Below are 23513 nucleotides of genomic sequence, written 5' to 3' on the forward strand. Positions count from 1 at the left end.
GTCAGTTACTCCAGTGAAAGAAAGGCTGTCTTCCAGAAGAAGAAAATGAACAACGGATCCAACAAAATCCAACAAAAATCTGGAGCCCGCCCTGGCTGTTAAGTTAGAGCTTGGGGCATGCATTAGTTTTGTTGTTGTTGTTGTTTGTTTATTTGTTTGAATATTCTTACATTAATTTGTGTGTGTGTGTGTGTGTGTGCATGAGTGTGTGTGTGTGTGTGTGTGTGTATTCATATGTGTTCTGGCGATCTGAATGCCCATCACTAGATCAGTGTGTGTGTGTGTGTGTGTGTGTGCGTGTATTCATGTGGGTTCTGGCGATCTGAATGCCCATCACTAGATCAGTGTGTGTGTGTCTGTGTGTGTGTGTGTGTGTATTCATGCGGGTTCTGGCGATCTGAATGCCCGTCACTAGACCAGTGGCAGGCACCTCTATCTGCTGTGCCATCTTCCTGGCCCTGTATTGTTTTATGCACTGGGAATGGGGAGCTCAGAGGTGCAGGGTTTTTAGGCCCCAGTGTGAAAGCAAGGCAATGGAATCTGCCTGCAACGCAGGCTCTGGGGTATTGGAGTTGAGGCCGGTCAGAGGAGGAACTGCCTCCACACATGCTCCAGGCATACCATCACCTGGGACCCTGTGCCTCTGTGTGCAGGGCTGGGTCACAACGCATTACTTTTCCTTCTCACGTGAGGAATACCAAGCACCAGCTGTCCTTAACGTGTTCATGGCAGGGACGGAGCTGTTAGTGTGCCCTCTCCATCACTTACAAAGGCTCCTTCGGCCCTGAATGGCATCTCTCAGGAATGAGGAAGAAGGGAGGGACTTACTCCCTTGTCACCCACCTGAACCATGTGAGGCCATCAGCAACCCACTCCACCTCTCAGGAGGTTGGTTTGGTGACCAAGAGAATAAGGTCCATGCTCAGAAGAAGCATTCCTCTAACTTTGAAATCCCATGAGTCTGCTGCCACTCTTACGACCCCTTCTGTGCTGCCTCCTGACCTTTTCTGTTGTGACTCGTTGACAGACACCCAGTTCCCAAAGCACAGCACACCAGCGTCTGCTTGCTTCTCTTTCTTGCTGTCCGTCAGTCCCAACCTTCAGACCTGGGTCAGTATGTTCCCCGACCTCAACTTCTCCACAATTTCTGCTCTTCTTGGAGTGTGATGGCTGCGTACTTACATGTATTTTTTTTCTATGTTTCAGGAGAAGAAACAGCGTGCTAAATGCTGGGGTTCTGGTATCATGGGGCAGGTCTGAGGCCTGTTTTGAAAAACTATACTGCAAAAAAGCCAATGCTTGTCTGTCTGCTTACCAGAATGAAGAGAGGAACTTTACAGGACACTAAACAAGGGGGATGTTACCATTGCAGCTGGGGGAAGAGGGGGTTTTCTTCCACCCTCACATGTCTCTCTGCAAAGCACAGGAGTGCCTCAGAAACGTGCCTTGTGGTGGGCACTGGCACACCAGCATCAAATATTGTTCTAACATCCTTCCGCTATAACATCTCCCCAAAGCAAGACACTAAGAAACTGCCGCTGGAGTCCCACCTTTCCCAGCGCAGATATCTCTGCCCACATCCTACAGGAAAAACACGTCCACATCGGGCAGTATTCTACAAAAGAGTCCGCCAAATGTTGGCTTCATTCCACATCAGAAGAGAGTGCCCGAGCCTTGCAAGCAGGAGAGGCGTCCCTGCCTGTGACCAAAGGCAGGGATGGTTCCCTCGGTCAGGGGAAGCATCTGAATACTTTGCTTAACTGCAGCACGAAGGCCGCAGAGGCTGTTAATGAAATGGCTTGTCAAGAACGGAAATGATGGCGCATAAAACTGAATCCCGCTCTATAAAAAGCTGCTTCATCCTTAATGAAATTTGATGCTTTATCGGTCTACGGCTCTGCATCCTTACCTCTTTCCAGGAATGTGTACATTTAAAACAGGACCGCAAATAAAACATCCCAAAGAGGGAGGCTTGACACCGAACGGGCCAACTACCACTTTGGAAAATAGTATAGCTCCCTATGGGAGATCCTTAGGCTTGGACTTCCCTCCTGTCTCTCCCTAGGAGATTTACCACTCCCTGGAGGACTACTGACCCTACTTCACCCTCCTCCAGCTAATCCCCCTATGAGCTCCCTCCATCTTTAACATCAGTCACAGCCAGCCACAGAGGATCTCTCACTGCTGCCGGCCAGTGGTCCTTGCCCGGTACAGGGAGCTGCTCCCACCCTAACAGGTGACTGCACATTTCTTATGACTTTGACCTCAGAGACAGGAGGAAAGTAACTTAGTTTTCCTGTGGCTGTTTTTATACTTTTCTTGTTCTGCTGGGAGGAAGAACGAGGTGGCTGTGTTCTCTCGCAGGAAAGATATAAACCCAAGACAATTAAGAAACTAGGACAGTCATCGTGGTCTCTCTCTTCCTGCCTTTCTCGAGAGGCAATTTCGACTTCCTTCTCAAAGATGCCAGGACCCTAGGAAGCAGAAGGGGTGAAGCTGAAAAAGAGGCACGCACAGTAGGAAAAATACGGGCTTTAAGGGGGCACGGTTATCCTAGGACAGAGCAATGGTGATTTCTATAAATTACCTGTCTGATGTGACTGGCTAACAAAATGCTGGCCCAGGCTTGGAGAGGCTGCGATCTTGGCAGCAGCCAGACCAGAGGTCCATCAAGAGCTGAGTATTCCTTGGCACTTGTTGAAAACATTAGGGCGGGGACACCACAGGCATTCCCGACCACCTTGTCCAGTTCAGATGTCAGACACTGAGGGTCCTCTCCTCCACTTCCTTAGGTGTGAGGGAAGTCACTAGTACAGCTTGTTATTGGCTGGCAGTAAGGGAGGAGGGATGCCCAGAGGACCAGTCAAGGTAAGGAAGACAGAAGAGAAGGTAGCACATCACAGCTTGAAAGGAGGGATGGGCATGAATGTAAGATTTTTATGAAACATTATTTTCTTTAATGTGTGTGTGTGTCCTAGTGTATGTCTGTGCACCTAACACATGCAAGCAGGAGTTCACTGATGTCAGCAGAGGCCTCGCATCCTCTGGAAGTGGAGTTACACACGGTTTTGAGCTAACACGTGGGTGTTAGGACCCTCGGTGCTACCACCTGGACCCTTTGCAAGAACAGCAAGCGTTCTCACGAGCCGAATCATTTCTCTGGCTTTGTGAACAAGTCTTAATACAGCAATGTAAGGTGTTCTCATTTCAGAGCCCACCACCACCAATTGCATTAGAAACAGGTGCCCTGGAGCACAGGCTTGTTTACAAATGTCTAAACAGCTTGTCTATTTACTGAGAATACACACGCAGCAGACGTGAGGCTGGTCAGACACTGGGGATGCTCGGGAAGCCTTCGGTTAGGGAAGCCCTAGATATAAGAGCATAAAGGGGCGTAGGCTGTTGAGCTGTCGAACACCTACCTGCCCCGGAACACGAGAACAAGCACTGGCTGAGGACATCTGGACAAGTCTTCTGCTTGAAAACCGAAGCCTGACTTGCACTGCTGGGGCTGCACAAATGGCTTCAGGCATCCAGAGTCATCCGGCACAGACTGGTGCAGAAGCAGATGACTTTAGACATCTCGTTGGATGCCCGTGGACAGTCAACTCCAGGCCTCTTATCCTTGTCATTAGCGTTAAGTGGCTGACTATATAGGCTCTTGTCCTCTGGGGAACACACCTCTGCCAAAGTACTGATCTGACGCCAGGGGGGCTCATCTCCTATGCTAACCTTCCTTTCAATTCAAGCCCAGGAGCCAATCTGGGCTTCAACAAAAATAAAACACACCATGCACATCTTTTTACCCCACACCTGGCTCCCTTTTAAAGGCATCCTTCTGTCCACAGCGAGATTGGGAACCCCACGCTCACCTGGGAGGGAAGTCAGCAGTCTCTAACCACTGCTCCCTCCCATGCCTTTCTGTGGCTCCAATTCCTACCCAAGACACAGAGGCTTCTAGAACAGACACTGACACAAGACAGTGTCGCCTCTGAGTTGTGGCTACTGAGGAACAAGGCGACCTTGGGAGCCTGGGCAAGTTATGTAATCTCAACGGACCCGCATGGAAATCGAGGTGGCTAAGGTTTCCATATGTCATATGACCGCTGTGTGGATTAAATGAACTGACACACGAGAAATGTCTAGCTCAGTGGTGGGAACATGAAAGTACTCAACACCTGCCATCCCTTTTATATAATTTAGGAGGTTTTAGGATGAGTAGATGATACAATTTCAACATTTGGACTTCACACAGTCCTTCAAGATCCAGGGTCTGGCTCCCGTCCCTGTCCCACTTAGATCCTCACTCCAATCAGCAAAGTCTTTGAAGTCTCAGACCCCACTTACAGATGACAACAGGCCACCTTCCCAGCTCTACGCACTCAGGCTGTGATACTGTCCACTTCAAGATCTTACGAGATCCTCCCAAGTCTGGGCCCCATCCTGGCAGTGGGCTGTCTTTAAATGATCCCCCAACCCAAGGCTGATCTAATATCTTTACATTTCCTGACTCTTTCCCCTCGTCCTGCATCTGGTCTCACAATGGTACTTCACAGTCAGATCGACCATGGACCGCAAGCCTGGAAGCCAGTCAAGTCCCAGGAACAGAGCAGACAGCTCTGGAAGGCTTGTCCCAAGAGGCACCACTCTCACCCTGTGCAGAGACAATCACTTGTTCACAAGCAGCCTGTCTTTTCGGCAAAGCACGCCAGTTTAGTGATGCTGGCAGTTACTATAAACATGCCGAAGGGAGTAATCTCAGGAAAAGAAACATGGCATGGGGTGAAGTGAGTCCCAGGGATGCCACCTGCAGACTGTGACTGCACCTAGTGACGTCCCCTGTGCCAAAAGCTGCTGGGAAGAGCACGTTCCTCGAAGAAGCCAGTCCATCTGGGACCCCTTGTGGGAAGCAGACCTCCATGTATCCCCACGGACCCACCTACTTGACGATGTGCTGGAGGCACGGTGGCGAATGGCCGATGATGTGTGGCAGGTGGGGGGGGGGCGCTGTAAGAAGTCACAGATTGAGTTGCGTGGGCACGGAAGGAAGACGTTCTAGGTGTGGAGGATCCCACGAAAGCAAGGAGCAATCTACTGTGCCAGTTTTGGAGCAAAGGATTCAGGCTACCACAGGCATAGCATGGTAAGACAAGGACAGGGCAATGCTATCAAGAAATTGGTAGTTGGTACGGTGGAGAGGCAGGCTAAGGCAGGCTAACATGGGATCTATTCTAAGAAGCGTCGTTTCTTTTAAGAGGAAAGGAAGGGAAATCTTAAGCAAGCGACGTAGTCTTGCTATGGGGTGGCTATCTGGAGGGGAGGGGTCCATTCCATCTCTCTTGAGTCATCAAGATAGATGAGATTAATACAAATATTTTCAGCTGCAAGACACGTTTAAAAATTGAAAGGGGGGGGGAAATCAGTGACTCTAGTAGCCTAGAATGCCCTTTCGTCTTTCTCCATCCGATGAACTCTGACTCATTCTGAAAGACTCAGCTCAGAAGTCAAGTCTGCTTTCCAAACAGAATTTGCATCTCCTTGCCCCATAAGCTTTTCATTATTTTGCACATTTCGGCCTCTAAGACGTGTGACACTTAAAATCACGGCGATTTAACTCATGCCTGCCTTTGCCTAAATCAAAGGTTCCTTGACATCATGGACAATTTACCCCTTCCAGGTACACGACGAACATTCTGTATATTTGTTTCCTGAATGAGTCAAAATTGTAGGGTTTGGAAGCCGGGGCTTGCCCCAGATTATCCACAGAATGTAGTTAAACTTATTATTCAAACACGTTAGACAGCAGTGAGAGACAGCCATACACAAGGTAGGTCCTGTCCCTCCAAGGGTGCACAGGTTAGACTAATCCATCCTGCTCCATTTATGCCTTCAGTTACCCCCTTTCAAATGCAAAGTTCTCGGAACAAGCAATTCTAGGCTATAAATAACATTGTGTACGTACATGTGTCTGAGAATCTCAGACAGACTCGTACTCTACAAACCCAAACTGGCCTCAAGTTCATGGTAATTCTTTTGCTTCCCTCTCCAAGTGCTGGGATTAGAGGCCTAAGCCACCATGACCAGCACGAATAATTTTTATGACAGTAATGTTACTCTAATGGCTGTGTTTTTTTTGTTATGAGTATCTTCTTGTACTTTTATTATGGGTCTATATGCATTGGAAAAATAGATTATAGATACCATTTATTTAGTCTCATGTGAAATTCCAGGCATCCATGAAGGCTCCAGAACACGTCTGCCAAGGACAGGAAGGGAAAAATGTAACTAACAACTTAGGCTGATCGCAACACTCCTCCAAATCCATCAAGGATAATTAGAAGGCTGTTGTCTGCAGGATCCACTCAACAACCGGCTAACTAAGGCCAAGAGAAAGCAGTTGTTTCCACTGGGGTTCCAGTTAAGCTCTTCAATGTTTACCAGGGAAACACAACCTTGAACCTCTACAAAGTGTCAAGCGCAGTTATGTACAGCTGTCACTTCTGTCTAATGGGTCAGGTGAAAAGTAGGTAGCATATGTTCTATGAAATTCCAGGTGTAGCATCTGACGTTTGCTCAAAGATGTCCCTGAAGCTTTCTGTTCTGCAGAATGGTTCGCAGCAGTTCTTCAGCTTTCTGGATGAGGATGAGGATGAGGATGAGGATGAGGATGAGGATGAGAAAGATGATGATGACAATGACGGTGGTGGTGGTGGTGGTGGTGGGTGCCAATGAGGACGGATGGAGAAAGTCCTCAAGTTTAATATTATCTATGCTGTGGACTCTGCACTTGAGCTTCACCAAAGGCTTAAAAGGATCCCCTTGCTTTTCCTCAGTTCTGAGGTCTGGACCATTCAAAACAATCATAAGCCAATGGGTGATACAGTCTTGTTTGTTTTCAGAACGAACACAAATGCAAAATAAAGACTAGGTACTGGGTCCAATACATGGAGGACCACGCAAGGCCCAGAGCCCTGTTACAGAAAGGCCGAGGGCTCACACAACTGAAGTACATGACTGACAAACCAAGCATTCTACTGGAGAGAGCGTGCATTTCTAATGGGTAAGGGCTCTAACTTCTAGGAAAGCATATTTTTGTCAATCTGGGGATAGGTCCAATAATAACATGGAATTCTTGCAATTATTTTGTTTCAGAAAACATCAGAGTTTAATATAGACTCTGGCTTTTTATCCATGAGTTGATTTGCTCTTTTGGGCCAAAAATTACTATGACAGAGGGCAATAGAATAAATGTTCTTTTCTGAGTTGAGAAAGACGGGCTTCAAACATATTTGCAGCCATTTTTTTTTTTGCATGTGTTTAAAAACAAAGGGAACGCTACTGCCCCAGCATGTCAAGAGTCAGGAATGCTTTAAATGCACATGTTAATGTGCATTTTTACATATTGCATAATTTATCCTCAAAAAGCATCTGGAGGAATTGTTTAAATTAAAGGGAACAACACTCCATACCCCAAAGAAGAACTAAATTTTTTTTAAAAAGTCTACTAACAGACTGATCTTTAAAAAAAAAAAAACAAAACAGATCCATCTTTGTTGAGATGGGAGACTAGAACAGATGGACATGATAATTCATTACAAGGCACTTAATTTGATAAAGTCTTCTTGGAACTGCATATTCAGGGACAATTTCTACTGCTTAGCTTGAGTTGGCACGAGAAAAGCAACTTAATTACCCAGCACAACTTTTAAAGGCCGCATCGTCCCCAACAAATATGACCCCGATAATCGGGGGTACGTACCCCTGTTTCAAAGAGGTGAAAGAGGAGATCTCTGAACTTCGAGCACTAAAAAGGAGCCCCTCACTGCCCTGCAGGAAGGTCAGCTTTAATGTGTCTATCTGGGGAGAGTGGGTGTGCTGGGTTGATAGCCCCTGATCAGCCACACCCACCCTGAGGCTCTGCTAAACACTTCAAAGACTTAACAGGTGGGTCTCCTGAGATAAGAGTGGTGTAGGTGTAGAGGGACAATGGAAAGCTCAACTGGCTACCCCAGGAGCCACAGGTTAGCAGACAGAAGGCTAAGCACCAGCAGTACTTTCTCAGAGCCCATTTCTCAGATATAGTTGAGCAGAGGAGTGAGGAAATCTACTTCATTTGCAGTAGGAAGTGAAGCAACACTGGAAACCAGGTCAATGAGAAGTGGGTACCCTACACCATTTTTCGTGTGTGTGTGTGTGTGTGTGTGTGTGTGTGTGTGTGTGTTTGTCTGTCTGTCTGTCTGTCTTTTTGAGTCCTCTGGTTTCTTGGTCTCGCTGTAAAGGAAGCACACACCTGGTGGACGGGGTTTTTTATTTTTCTGTAACCTAGTTTTCCTTACTTGGTGGAAAACAAGTCTGTAACTGGGCGTTTCTCTTAGAAGGAGGGTTACTGATGGTGTGTGCCTATATCAGCTGACCCTTGAGGTCCAGAGCTTTCTTGCTCCCATTGCTGGTGAAATTTGGAAATCGTGGAGGTCTTTCATTTTAGCCAGCACCTTACTCCACGGTGAGCCCAGCGTTCTCCGTCTTCCCTCCGTGAGTCCTTGCTCAACTGTTTTAACAGATTTGAGCATTTTTTCGAATCGGTGCACCTTGTTTTCACTCACTGCAGCTATGTGGTCAGATTAATTTTTATTAACTTACATGCTTCTGAGGGGAAGGGGAACCCTGCCAAGGATTCCATTCTGCTGGCCTCATCTGGGATGACTCCATTTCAGGCTGCGAGTTCTGGAACTCCAGAATGCCCCTCTCCCAAATGTCTGTACCGACTCCCAAGCACAGCGTGCTAGCAATCTGCTAGAATCCTATTATCGTCACACAACAGAGCACTAGCAAAATACAATTTTTTCATGCAAGTGAGGAGAAACTGGGATTGCAGGGTAGGGGCACCCTATATTTCTGAACTGAGGCAGCTTGGGGCTGTGTATGTAGATTATGGTCTTTGCCTTCATGTGATTTCCCTTCCTGAAGTTTGGAGCTGGTCTGACAGAACAGGATGTGATTGGGAAACTAGCTTGGATATCAGAGTCAGTGTTGTAGAGGAGAAAAGTAAAACTGAGACTTACGGGGAAAAAACATAACCCTTTATCTGGGACTTTTTATTTTAAGGAATATGGTCTAATTACAAAATTGGTAACCTCTCTCAAAATATAATTGTGTGTGTGTGTGTGTTTGCACGCACACACACACTTGCAACTAAGTGTGGAATACAGAGGCATTGAGAACACAGAGCTGAATGAAGGGTGGCAGAGAAGAAAGACAAACGGTCGAAAACTCGGGAAAAATGAATCTTCCCAGAAGGGAAACAGTGAGCACCTGGATCCAGGGGCAGCATCCGTGAACAGCCACGTATGGGCTCATGTGGGCCACAGAGGGGAGCATGTAAGGCACCAGGAAGCCCCTTGCCCCTCCCCGCCCCGCACACATTCAAGTCCTTCCCACAGCACACATACCAAGGCAGCTGACAGACGGAGAAATCCACATTCCATTGTCTAACAGCAACTGAATAGAGTAAATCCTTATTTGTAGAAGCAGCCTTTGCTTTGGCCAGACAGTCTCTACCCCTTCTCCTTGGGAACTACCTACTCATCGATGTAAAAAGAAAACGTAGCTAGCAATAATCACCCGGCCGTCTACCAAGCACACAATCGTCTACGTTGCCTGCTTACCCCACAGTTTCCATAATCCAAGCAGTTAAGGCTTGGGGAGGCCTGCTTAGCACTTTGTGTGCCTCATTTCGCCCTTTCTGAGAAAATCCGATGATTAAAACAGTAGCCATCTTTCTTCTACAGCTTCCTGTCTCCCTTTTCTATCACCAGGTGACTCCTTTTATCGTTCCATTATCTTCACGAATCCTGGAATTTCTAGGTTTTCCTCCTCCTCCTCCTTTTTTTTTGTTTTTTTTTTTGTTTTTTTTTTTGTTTTGTTTTGTTTCCTCCTAAGAAGTTCCTAACACTAACATCTTAGGCTTCGTTCCACTGAGAAGATCTGGGGAAGTCCAGAGGGGAAAGCTCCTTTTCAGATCATGCAACCCTTGCCTGTCTTCCCTTCTGGCTCAGATAAGGAAGACCAAGATAAGGCAAAGAGCTTGCTCAGTTCAGGCGGAGGTGGGCCTTGACTCTAGTACCCACTTCATGGTACTGAATATACTTCAGTTACCAATGTGTCTCAGGCACACATCTGCTCGCAGATGACAATCGCGAAGGGAAGGGCTGGTCTCCTGAATGGCTAGCTGCACTGGGGAAGGTATGGCGGTTGATAGTGACTTGGTCCACAGAGGACAGCCCACCCTGGTGGCTCACCCAGGCAGGTTCTGTAGCTGCTCTAGGCAGGGAGCGTGGTGTTCTGTACCCTGTGGAAGCACGGTGTAGAACTCGCCAACTGGATCGAGCTACAAGATTCAGCCTCACCCACTTGGACCCTTCACGTACTAAATATATTCTAAGAATGTTTTTATAGGTGGACGGGTGGGGGGCGCATATTAACATTTCCATCCAGGTAGTCTAAGGTTTTTTTTTAAAATTATCTTAAGAGCTGGAAAAAAATGAACTTAACAAATTTTGAGTTAAAAATAAAAACAAAAATAAGAGGTATAAATGCTCTGGATTTTGGTTCTGGAAGAGAGTCAGGCCCTTTGGTCAAGAGAGAGGCAGGAGCCAAAAGGGAGCTTGGGAACCTGGCTTTCACAGCACACACAACCCAGAACAAAGTCTATTTTAAGCTTCTGGATATCATAAACAATGACTTAATTTATTTCGAACTCAAAATAACTGGCTTGCATTTTTTTCCTCTATAACTTTTAAGGAAAACATATTTGTAGGCAGAAATTGATAACATAATGTTTCAGAACCTAGGAGTTCAAGACAACTCTCATTAAATTTAGAATGAGTGACGACCCATACTATATTAAATGCACTCACCCTCTCAATAAACGTTCACAAAGTACCGAATGGCATGGACTGTTCTACATCATTCAGCTGGCCTCCAGTGATATGTAATGGTACCACTGTCCCCCCCCCCAATTGTAACAATGTAATGTTTGCCCTGTGAGTTTGTATCCTCAAACCCGGTGAATAATGACAGAGGCAAAGTGAAAACGCTACAAAATGAGGCATACATACTCAAGGCAGCTGTTTGAGTAGGGAAACAAACTTGAGTAGGGAAACAAGCAAGCAAACAAGAACAGAGATGTGGCTGCTGTCTGTACAGGCGGCCCAGCTGGGCTACTATTTAGGCTTAGTGAGAGGAGAGTGTGGACTCGCAGCTGTGTATCTCAGGCGTCTCCCACCCTCCAGATGCAGCTGGCAGGCAGACCCGATTCTCCTAGGCAAGATTAACAATGAATTTCTATGTTCCATCCTTTCGAGTTGGCTTTTGGTTTTAAACACCAATCTGGTCTCACGAATAAGATGTTTTGGCAGCCCCTTTCCAACAACGCCAGTGACATTTCTGTTGTGTGAGCGAAGAAACACCTAGTATTTCTGAAGTAGAGAAGGTCTGAATTATAGTCACTTATGATGGGTAAAACTGAGGTGGTGCTCACCCAGATATGCTCTTAACATGTGCCTGCACCGAGACCTTCAGGAGGGAAGGGAAATGGCTGAATACCTTGGGAGCTTAACTATAAAGCTGACTGAGTTCCAGGAGACCCAGATTCCCAGGGCCAAAGGAACACCAAGTTTTTGGAACAGGGTCACTCAATCTGCAGGATTTCGGCAACTTTCTTCAACCAGGAAAGCATCTCTAAGGGGCACCTATTTTTACTAAATGTATACTGTGGTGTTAAAAATGGTCAGAAATTCCCTGAAACTTTTTCCTTCAAAAGGTAGCACCTACTTTTCAGATAAGAGCTTATTCAACAAATGAAATAGGGCAGTGGCAGGGTCTAGAGACACTCACTATAACACTTCTTACTGGCAAATCTTGGGGAAGTTTGGGACACAAATTTTGCCTTGGAGACTTCCCAGTGGTTCCAGGACACAAATGGTATTTAGCTCAAATGGCCTCAGAGAACTGCAGCACCCAAACCAGTGCTTTTGTCCTGCTCTCGGGGATGGCTCCTTACACGGGAGAAAGCCCAGGGATGTGGAAGATCCCGAGCTGAAGGCAGACCTGTTCTACCCCAGATGCTGAGGAATGGTTGTGATTTGACTTAGCCCCAGATCCTCTCGGTTTCCACTTCCACAGCTGTGGATGAACATGGGGTGCCGGAGGGAGGGCAGAATGAGCAAGGTGTGTGACACAGTTAAGCTGTATCTGTCACTGTTGTCCCCGTGCTGTCTAAGGACAGCTTTCCCATGTCCCTTATGCATGACAGCATGTGTACATGCACACACATCATGAACTCACGTGCAGACATTATAAACACAAAGGTCGCAACCTTATGGGGACTCCCACTCCTCCTCCTGTTACTGTGCAGTGCTGTTCAGACCCCGATTAAAGTCCTGGGTTGCTAACCCTTATCTTTTTCTATCTTCTCTAGGGAAGTATGATGTCGGCCTTAGCTGGCACCAAGAGGAAAGGCCTAGATAACATTTAGTACCCCTGCAACTCTGCCCTGGGTTGCTAGGTAGCGACGATGGTCACAGGGAAGGGTGATAGATGCTTATCACCCTCAGGATTCACCTCAGAACGGAAACAAAGAGCCCCCAAATAGACTCTGGGCCACGAAGAAGCAGCAGAGATGCTGCAAGAAAGGAAAGAACAACTCACTTTACAGAGGCCAGGGGCAGGAAGGGAAACCAGAACCCATGAGAGGCAGCAGCAGAAGGCGTTATCCAGGCACGACAGGAACGTCTGGAGAGCAGATCTGGCCCCTGTAAGAACTCGCTCGTGTTTGATGAGTGAACAACCATGGACGGGTGGCGCGTGAGCACACGGCTTAACAGGAAACTCACAGGCTGAGCGAGAGCTCGCCCAGAAACAGGTACTTGGGAGCCTGGGTGGCTCAAACTAGGAATAGGAGGGATTCATACTTCAACATGGAGGGGTCCCGAACCCCTTTCCCAAAGTATGAAAGTACAGCAAACCCGTGGAAAAAGTAAATATTCTCAGTGGAAAGTAAATTTTTACAGCTGGGTTTTCAGATACCTACCCTCCTCTGTCTTGGAGGGCTCTCCCTCCTGAATTCTGTAACAACTGGATCTGCTCTAAGTTCTTAGCAATGGTCTTTACAAGCCAGAGAAACAAGTCAAATGACTCACATGTTAAGATCGTATACAGGACTTTACATGTGTTATGCTGGCTTCCGCTGTGCCCCAAACAGGGCTTTCTCATAAGAAGAAAGGTATACAGTGTCTCTTAAAATGTTACTATAAATTAGGCAGTCTTCTCTTTATTTCTGTTTTTATATGTTTGCTTGGGTTTTTCACTCTCTTGACCCAGTATGACCTGTAAACTTCTTTAATAAGAGAGACCCCCCCACTTCATAGACTAAGCTAAACTGGACAGGGTCAAGCCCCAGCCTGATCAGATATATTCTGTATTTACAATAGAAATGCATGCATGGGGATGCATGGGAGTGGGGGGGGGGAGCTGACAAAATCGCTGGCCTCTAAGAAATATATATCCTTCAGCTAGTGAAGTTGTGTGCACGCAACAATTAAATAATAGTGCAAGGAAATGTGTGATTAATTGACAGCACGGGACAGGATATGTCTGAATTCCCAGGGGGGCGGGAGAGTTATTAGTTCCAAGATGAAGAGCTTGCGGATGAAGTGGAATTTAATTGGAATCCTGCGGGATGAGTGATACCAGAAAAGGTAGAGTGGGGAGATAAAGGTGACTCCTGCTGTGCTGGGGGAGGGCAGGGCTAGGAGGGGCCAGGTTTCTATAGTACTGAGGCAGAGTCTCTGTACTGAGAAGAGGTCTGGGAGAGCCTGCAAGGCTTTTCAATGTGAGACCCACAGCAGTAGTATGATGACTAACAGGAAGAGGGTAAAGAAGCTACAAGTGTTCTTTCTTCCTCAACATTTTAGTCACTTAGGCTGGACCTGGGCTCATTCATTCATTCATTCATTCACTCATTCATTCATTCTTCCATCCATCAACAAACACAGGTCGGCCACAATACATCTGTACACTAGGGCGTACAAGTACTCACATTTTGTGATGCACAGGGAACAGCGGGGACAAAATAAAAAAAAAAACCCTCATGATGTCAATGTATTATAAACAAGCGTTATGATAAGCAGCAGATAAACGAGGAATTACAAGGGAGCAGAAGGGTGTACCCTGAGACATCTGTAGGGGCTGATGGTGAAAAACACTCTAGAAGGACGGAAACGGACTCCTCAGAGAAGGCAGGTGCAGCCCAGGTAATGGAGGAGGGAAACACTAGACGGGAAGGAGCAGCTGTAGAGGCAGAGACCCTGAGCACGAAACGCATGGGGAGGGCACTGATTGGGCCGGAACAAAGGGTGAGTGTGTAGCATCGAGGGGGACAGGCATGGGTCACTGCCTATCTAACCCACAGGAAAGCAAGAGCTGTGAGAACGTGGCCCCCCTCTGCAAATAATTTACAGCGGGACTCTGAATGACTTCCCTCTCCGCGCTTCCTTGGTCCCATCCAGGCGTGTTCCACCCTGGAACGCACCTCAGTTGAATGCCCAAGTCAAAACTACATTAATATGGTCACCGCCATCCTAAGGTTTCTGTTGACCAGCCTCCCGGAAGCTTGGGGCGGAAGCAGGAGGCAACCTAGTGCAACCCCTGCTCCAATGTGGCATCTCCTCTAAGCACAGCTGGCAGGAAGCCATCCGGATGGGGAGAAATCCAAACCAGCACCAGGAGCCCTGGTGGGCCTCAAAAGGCAGCAGGCCTCGCTGCTGAGCCCGATTAACTGTGAGGTTTTCTTCTTCAGCTGAGATTCCGGTTCTTCCTACAGTTGCAATACATTTCCCCCAGCAAGGGAGACTGAGAAAAATGTCCCTCAGATCCCCCAACACACAGGAGGTGCTAAATCACAAGTGTAAAACAGAGCTCAAAGTTGTCCCTTGCCTTCTTCTCTCAAGGACAGGCTGGCTGAGCTTGGATCGATTAGGTTCTCTGACACAAGGTACCATCTTCCTTGTGTCATGGAGACCTCGCAGGGGCATCTGTCACTACCGGTATTGCTCCATTGTTTTTGCTGGTGACTGGCCTTATCCATGTGTGCACAGGTGTTCATCCCTTGGCACGCTGCAGTTTTGCATAAATGTGGCATGCCGCTGTCATGGGGAGGTTGCTAGTGTGTCAAAACTCGGTCTTCACCAAACCCTTTGTTGTCTCCTTCGTGATATAGTATAAAGGGCACGTCGGAGAGAGTCCTAGGTTTCTGCAGAGAAAGGCTCCGTAGGACACTAATGACCCAATGTACTTTACCAGAGGCAAAAAGAAAAGGAGACTATGGGAAGAAACTCTAGGTATCTAGTCTGATTACTGCAACAGGAAACTTAACTATTGTTCCCCTCATCATCCTCAAGGGACTGCTAAGTGTCTTGTCTAGTGGTCCTCAACCTTCCTAATGCTAAGCCACTTTAATACAATCCTCCCATGTTATGGTGACCCCTAACCATAAACTGATTTCATTGCTACTTCATAACTGTAATTTTGCTACTGCCATGAATCGTAATATAAATATCTGATATGCAGGATAGGTGGTGTGTGATTTCCCCAAAGGGGTCGAGACCCACAGGTTGAGAACAGTTGGTCAAAGTTATCTGGTAAGGCACATCTCTGGGTGTATCTGAGAGGTCGCTTCCAGAGTGGATTAAGTAGGGGGAGCCTTCCCTTGACTGTGGATGGTGCTAACGAATTGGGTTGTGGCCAATGGAACACATTTGAGAAGATTACAGAGTTCCCCTATACAGGCAATCTTTCTCCTCTGCTCTCTGCCTGAATCATAGTCAGTCACACCCTGCCACACCCTGCCACACCGTCCCCCCACAATGGACTGAATCCTCTGAGCTCATGAGCCAAAATCGATCACAAGGAGGTGGTCACAGCACAGAACCCCAACAAAACACGTGTTTACCTAAACTAATGGTTATGAATATTCATAGTTTATCAAACTGTTTCCACAACCACACCTACTTGTGCAGCAGATCAAATGCCAAATGGCAAATGTGTGGCACTGGGACTAGAGTGGAGACAAGGGTGTAGACAGAGCTAAATGAGGAAGGGTTTCAGCCCCTGGTGCCAGGTGTAGAACGAAGATGGTAAGAAATGAAATGACTTTGTTACAAGGATGGCGTGAAGGGGACAAAATGGGGGGGGGCAGTGATGACAAAGAAGAGGGCCTGGTATCCTGGGGAACGGGAAGCAGACTGCAAACCCAGTTTCTCTGAAAGCAAAGCACTGTTGGCTACCATCGTTTTACTACTCTGAAGGTCGAAGGCCATCACCAGCAGAACCCAGGGCCCTCACGCTCTAGAGAAAACACTTTCTACAGCACTCACCGGATTTCCTTCTGCTAAGGTTAAATGAGAGCAGCTCATCTCTCACGAGCCAGAGGGGAATGTGTCTGATACTCGAGAGTTAGAAGATGCCAAAACATCCCGAGAACACTGCTCTTAGAACATTGTTTTAAATTGTTCTGCTGACTGTGCCTTAACACTTTCAAACTTAGAAGCTTGAGCAGTAGTTGCCACTCCATCGCCACTGTACCCACTCTTCCTCCCCCAACCCGCTTCTCTTGCCATTCAAGAATTCAGATACCTCTTTGCCTCAGTTAGGAATGGGCCTGAGGAGAAGCATGGCTCCCGGTGACCAGAGTCCCCTTCTGATGAGCTCTTTGAAGCCAGCCATGTTTCATCAGACTGGGCACTTGGCTTAAACACCCACAAGATCCTCTACAAAGGATCAAATGGTGTACCTCACTATCACAGACCTCCTTCCCTTGCTTCCTTATCTACATACAGAGAGGGTACTGCTTCCCTACCTACTCCCTAGCCTCTTAGATGCTGAACGGCCTTAATGCTTAAGATTAATGGCTTAACCTGGTGACGCCTGACTTTGATGTGAGGTACGTGGGACATATGTAAATAGCAAGGGGTAACAGTCCAGTGGTTTCTCCAGAGAAGCGGGCAAGGATTGAGTTTCCCAAGGGAAAACAAGCTGCAGGCAGGCCTGAGAAACTGAACCCAGAAAGGTGCTAGCAAAGAAGGAGGACAGAAAGGAGGCTTGAACGGGTGCCGAACCAACCTTGCTGGCAGGGTACAGCAGCCATCCGCTGTGAGCCGCACTTGCGTTTCGTAGCTGTCCAGGGGGCACACGGCCTGCTGGACAGGGGGGCACTCCACGGTGCTGCAGTCCACGCTGAAAACTGAAAGGGGCAAAGAGAGAAACACCGTTCATTGCCACATCTACTTGTATTCCAAATCCCCAAATGAACTACCAAGACTCTTGACAAATGTCCGATGATTCCTTGCTTTCCCGGAAACCCAGGGCCCATCTAAAGTTCTCCTTTCTCAATGCTCCACAGCCGTGGTGTGTCTCAAACAGAGGACCGGAGTTAGGATGAGAACAGAGAGAGAGAGACCATGTAGTTATTGGGATGGTGATGGACAGCAAGAAGTGTTTCTGATAGAGCAGATCAAGAGGCAGACGAGGGATTGCTCTGCCTGAAGCATTTGCCTAACAGTAAAACTAAAATTTTTTAAAAAGTAAGGAAGGAAAAACATTTTAAAAATGACCAATCATTAGAAACTTGCAAAGAAGAGATCACTAGAATCTAGACCTAGTCACAGACTACGTTAGAGACGCTGGCACAAGGGCAAGGCTGTTAGATAAACTATAAAGCAAGAAACAGCTGCGACATGACAAGAATTCCAATGCTGCCAAAGAAGGTGAGCAAAGAGTCAAACGACACAGGGCATGCTTCGAAGCCAAGGCGGACGGGGAGGGACTGCCAAGGAAGAAAATGGGGGCTGTTTCCTTATAAAACATCTGCCATACGGGTGTACATATTTATCCAAAAGGAATTCCGTCTCGGGTATGAAGTGCTCCGAAACGTAAGACTTCCAAGTGACAGACGCATCTGCAAACGAGGCCTCTGATCGTCTCTCAGGGACTGAGGCAGGTAACCATAGGACCGTACTCTTTCCACAACAGCTCCATCGAACGGATTTGAAGAAAATAAAGAAGAAAGAGAGAAGGGCATTCGCCTCTCCGATGGGGCTTGTGCACCAGGGAATTAACCCTCTGGCTCTCTCGATGAGAGTCTGAAGTGAGAAATTACCCAAAGCAGCAAGGTAAGAACGCTCATCTTGGTGGGAGTGGAGAGGCCCAGGAGAGCTGAGCAGGGACGAGGCTGTTGCCCTCTGCTGTGCAGGGGTGAGGCTGCTCCGCCAGCTGGTGCATACCTGGTTTACACTCATAGAGGTCACAGCACTCTCCCGGCTTCCCTGAGGCTTTGGACACTAGAATGTTCAGGTATCCCGGCTGGCAGACTTTGCGCAGACAGCCCGCAGGGTCACACACGCAGCGGCTGGGTAAAGGACAACACTCCCCGGGGGGAGCATAGCCCTCAATCAGAATGGAATCTTCAGGGCAACGTGGAGAGAACTGCACTTCACAGCGGGCCTTGGTGCAATCTGGCTTCTCTTCTAAATGGGAGAGAAAGAATTTAGCTCATGCCCAGGGCAGTGTGGGGCACCTCTGTGGGAAGAACAGATCGTCCCAAGTCTATTTTACTACCCAAAGAGGAGGGCAGCGAAAGAATTCTGATGAAAATCTTCGGGCTAAGCATAGCCGACCATGGGAATCTCTCCCAGGATCTATCTGCCCGGGACACCAAAATACAGGCCTGAAGTTCCCTCGCTCACTCATGGGGAAGAGCCAACATCTACTACAAAGCCCAAGGGAAGACCTCATGTGGCTCGGACTCAGATCTGGACTAACGGGGAACCCAAGAGTCTTAAGGTTTCTTTTTTCTTCTTTTGGATAGTGATGCATGTTAAAAACCAAAACAGAGACATAAATAAAACCTGGCTACCCCAGGGATTGAAGACAACACAGACATTCATGAGCATGAAGAACTCCATCTCCACGTGACTTTTGACCAGCCGAACCGAATAAGATGTGCGGTTCTACGATGTGTGCTAGGCTGAACGAGATGGACGATGAACCAAATTCCCCTGTGATTTTCCTACATGGCGCGTTTCAGCAGAGGCTCACTGGACGCACCTCACTTTCCTTTCAGCGTTACCTGCTGACCTATGGAGGCACCTCAGTTTCAGAGGCGGGAAACCTGACAAGTTAAAGGTTGTGTAGCAGAGCCCTAGCCAGCCAAGTCTCAGTCCTCCGGCCATTTTCTTGATCTCAACTTTTAAGAGACCTATACTAGCATGAGGGCCTCGAGGAAAAGACTGAGATGATCTAGAACCGCACTACTTCAGGCTGTGACCTTTGAACGAGGTCGGGGTGTTGGGAAGATGGTACTGGAGCATACACTTCCATAACCTCGAACTGGCTTGGCTGAACTAAGACCCAGAGACAGAGCAGGATGAGAGGCAAGATGTGCCTTAATATTACAGATTTAAAAAACAACATCAACATCATCAACATCAACAACAACAACAACAAAAAATTGGGACAGAAGACCCCAATCAGCGATAAAACAAGAATGCAGGTACCCCACCTTACACTGCACACAGCGCTGGATACCACCAATGTAACTGCCTTTCCCAAAGCCAGCCTCCTTCTTTCTAACTCCTCATGCCTGCCTGCCTCACCCCTCCCCTCTCAAAGGTCTCCTGTAGCAGGCCTGGAACTCCTGCTCCTTCCGCCTCTGCTTCCCAAGTGCTGGGATTACAGGAAAGTGATCTCCTTCCTGGCTCCGCCCCCCCCCCGCCCCGTCTTCCACTTAGCTGACCATTTTCCTTGTTACTAACTACTCCTTGTCTAACTAGAACTCAAACACTCAAGAGATCACCCACACTCACAGGTCCAGAAATTTCACTCAGAAATATTGACCGAGCACCAATCGATTTAGCGGTTAGGACATACAGGGGATGGGGAGGGAGAAACTGAGATCAATTCTTGCCCTCGTGTGGTCTACAACGTAGTCAAAGGTGATAGAAAAAAACCATCGATATTATCAATAGGAACAACGCAGGAGGCAGAAGAGGGACGAAGACTGCTTAGGAGGAGTGGCAGTTACAAGGAACAGACCAATGGTGGAAGGAGATGTCAGCCACAGAGATACCCAGAAGAACTCTCCAAGAAAAGCAACAGAGTCTTGACTATGGAATAGGTCCCCTCCTGCAACAGCAAGGCTTTGGAACTGAGCAACATTCGGGGAGTGAAGGGATGCGAGAAGAGGTGGAGAAGGTATCTGGAGAGAAATCAAAGCCATGCGTGGTTTATACAGTGGGAACCCTGGGTTGGACACGAAGATGGCATTGTTGTGAAGGTCATGTGACTTGCTTTCTGTCGCTTAACTGATGGCTGCTCCCTCCTTTCTCTGTTAGACAGAATGCTACTTTACCACACCTATGCTTCAGGTAGGGGCAATAGTCACGTGCAAGCCTTGCCCTCTCTTGCTGCTGTCGAACCAACAGCCAATAAGCTTAAAGCTTGGCAGAAAGAGGAACAGCATCTGACCTAAGAGCAATAGGCATTCAATAACACACACACACACACACACACACACACACACACACACACACACACATGCGACATCACTCTTAAGAAGTCTCGGCCTTATTATTTGCCCCATTTTATAGGTCATGATATCAAGGTTCAGGCAGGTCAAGCTACCTGTCCAAAATCACACATACAGCCAGTGAATGGGCTGGGCTGGGTTGGCTCTGGTCTGCCTGGTGTGTGAACCTTTGTCATGATGTGACTCCTGCACTAGGAATGCTTGCTGTTGGAGGTGTGCAACTTTGGCCTTACCCCTCTTCCCTCCTGAGTTGATTTATCTGGGCTTAACTTCTTTCTTGACTAGAATTGTGGTTTCTGTTAAACCCTCATAAGCTGAACTCTCTCTTACCCAGTACTGTTTTCCTTCGTGACTTGATCCTGGGAACCTCAGAGCCTACAAAAATCACATGTCTGGGCCACACGGGGGTTAGCTCTACTCTCAAACCACCTAGCCATGCACTTTCATAATATAATCCCTAGGAACTATCTAGTGAGGAGACTGTGAGTCAGCGAGGAGGCCCGTGTTGAGACACCCTCCCTCGGTCAGCCTTGGGATCCTCAAGGTGCTGAGAAAGAGAAGGCCCATCTTGGTGACGGGGATCAGCTCGGTCTTTGTAAAGTACACCCAGCAGACTGCTTACCTGGGAAACGCACACACTGAGTTATAATAAAGAAGAGTCCTAATTCTGCCTGCACATAGCACTGAATTACTGTGGTTGCTTATTTGTTATAACTGTCTTATTTATTTCTTTGACACAGGTTTGTTTCTTAGGTAGCTCAGTTTGCCCTAAGTGTTCTATGTAGCTGAGGCTGACCTTGAACTTCTGATCTTATTTCTTCTTCCCAAGTGTTAGGATTATGTTATGAACCACCAGGCTTAGTTTTATGAGATTCTTCAATCCAGCCTAGAGCTTCCTGTAAGGTACGTAATTACTCTTCCAACCCCTACATTCTATTCTATTTGTACTCTCTGAAGGTTGGTATATACGGTTAAGACTCGAAACATACCCTTCAACGTCTTCCATCAAATTGCAATCTCATCGCTGTTGCTAGTTGGCTACTCAATTCTTGATGCCCTTTGACACTCTGCACTGTCACTTCCTGAAGTGCGTTCTGCACTTTGAGTCTGGAGAGACACCGTACTTTTTGCAACACCCTTAGGACAGGGCAAGCTACATAGACTGTGCTAACGGTAAGTGAACACAAGTGAATCAGGATTTTAAAACTCGGAAGTGTCCGAGAATGTTGAGAACGAGGGCTTAGTCTTACCGAACACTGTTTTCAACTTTTCTCAAGGGAATCATGTTTTTCCCTTAACGAACACAGTTAGTAGATGCTAAAACATCCTGAGAACACTGCTCTAAGAGAACACTGTTTTAAATGGTTCTGCTGACTGTGCCTTAATACTTTTAAACTTAAAAGCTTGAGTAGTAGTTGCCACTCCATCGCCACTGTACCCACTCTTCCTCCCTCACCCCCTTGTCTTGCGAGTTCTGGCCCAGTCCGTCTTGGCTACGGTTCCATGGGCTCTTTCCATGAGGATGTTTGTACCCCAGATCTTCTCCTGCTGCAAAAGAGGTTTTATTTTCGTTTAGAGATGGGGCCTCACTATGTAACCCCAGCTGGCCTGGAACTCACTATGGAGAACAGGCTGGCCTCGAACTCAGAAAATTGCTTACCTCTACTTTTCAAATCTTGGGATTCAAGATGTATGCCAATGAGCCCGACTGCTGCAAAAACACTCTTCTAAGCAGAGAGTTAACTATTCTTTGATGTTTACATGTAACTCTCCCATAAGACTACCTTGAAGGGAAAGGGGGCTGATTTCTTAAGTAGTCTTCAAGTGTCCTGGCTCTGCTGGGATCATATTTACTAAGCTGTATTTTAGCAGAAGGGAGAGAATCCATTTCAACCTTGTCAGTTTTCTGGAAGAATCCAAACATCAAACACTAAACTCACTTACATTCCTCTCTTGTTTCCTTATACATGCATAAAAATATGACTTTAACATCGTAGCCAAAAACTACCTTGTGTCTTAAAATTTCTTTGCATGCTTCTCAATCTGGACTGTTTTGAGACAATCTATAATTCAACATTGATTTCCTCTTTGAAGTCTTTCAGGTAAGGGTTGTAAGAGTTCTGGGGCGCTAATCGGGGGGGAGGGGAAGCTCTCCTGTTTGAATCTACTGATTTGTCACTTGTAATGCATGCTGTACAATGTTTTGTTTTGTTAATTTCTTGAGGTTTCATGGTGTTTTTTTTTTCTTTGCACACATATGTGTATGGATGCAGTCTTGTGGGCAATTTTAAAAACTCGAATGTTAGAAAATAACATATGCTCTGTTGAATGCAGACTTTAGCTCACCTGTGTCTCATACCTCTGGTCTGATTTCTGCAAGCTCTCCCACCAGCTAGTGACTTCCCACAAGCTCTCCTGTTTACCCTCTCTCTTCAAAGCTGTGCTCTGTGACGACTGGAAGGGGGAAGTCTCAAGTCCTATACTGAGTTGTTATACAGTAAAATGATGCTTTCAAAGAACTGAGATTCCTAAAAATCTACAGGTATGTCCTCATCTTAAAACTGTTAATAGTGGCTTTATTTCCCTCTTTCAACAGATTATCTAAGTATCCTTGTGTGCACAGCACCCAGCACACACTCCACTCAGAGCGTTACCATGGCACCAGCAACTGTTGTTCTGGCCCCTTCTCTCTGAGCCTGCTTCAAGTACACAAGTTCTCCTGGAAATCTTTATTTATTCTTCTACATCTTGCCTGTTCGGTTTTTTTTTTTTTTTTTTTTTATAAAAAAAAGAAAACTGTAGCCACATCACCAATTTCCCATGAATGAGAGAGGCGTTACTTTGAAGTTTCCATTTTATCTATTTGAAAAGA

At 47.0% G+C, this 23513-nt stretch overlaps 1 protein-coding gene across 6 annotated transcripts in view; it reads right to left on the bottom strand.

Moving 5' to 3' along the window:
• The window catches only part of Crim1 (cysteine rich transmembrane BMP regulator 1), a 174477-nt gene that overhangs the window by 73008 nt on the left and 77956 nt on the right, over positions 1 to 23513 (bottom strand). For 2 of the 6 annotated variants that reach the window (XM_006239623.5, NM_001169103.1), the window contains exons 3-4: positions 18339 to 18581; positions 17179 to 17299 (exon numbers count right to left, since the gene is read on the bottom strand). The exons of 1 other annotated variant lie outside the window; for it this stretch is intronic. In XM_006239623.5, the coding sequence (XP_006239685.1) occupies positions 17179 to 17299; positions 18339 to 18581 (364 nt within the window). Of the gene's footprint in view, positions 1 to 17178; positions 17300 to 18338; positions 18582 to 23513 lie in introns of those variants that run through there. 3 more of the 6 variants (XM_006239625.5, XM_039111893.2, XM_039111892.2) reach the window with 2 other exon arrangements.

Source organism: Rattus norvegicus, chromosome 6, assembly GCF_036323735.1.
Source record: "Rattus norvegicus strain BN/NHsdMcwi chromosome 6, GRCr8, whole genome shotgun sequence".
Classification (NCBI taxonomy): domain Eukaryota; kingdom Metazoa; phylum Chordata; class Mammalia; order Rodentia; family Muridae; genus Rattus; species Rattus norvegicus.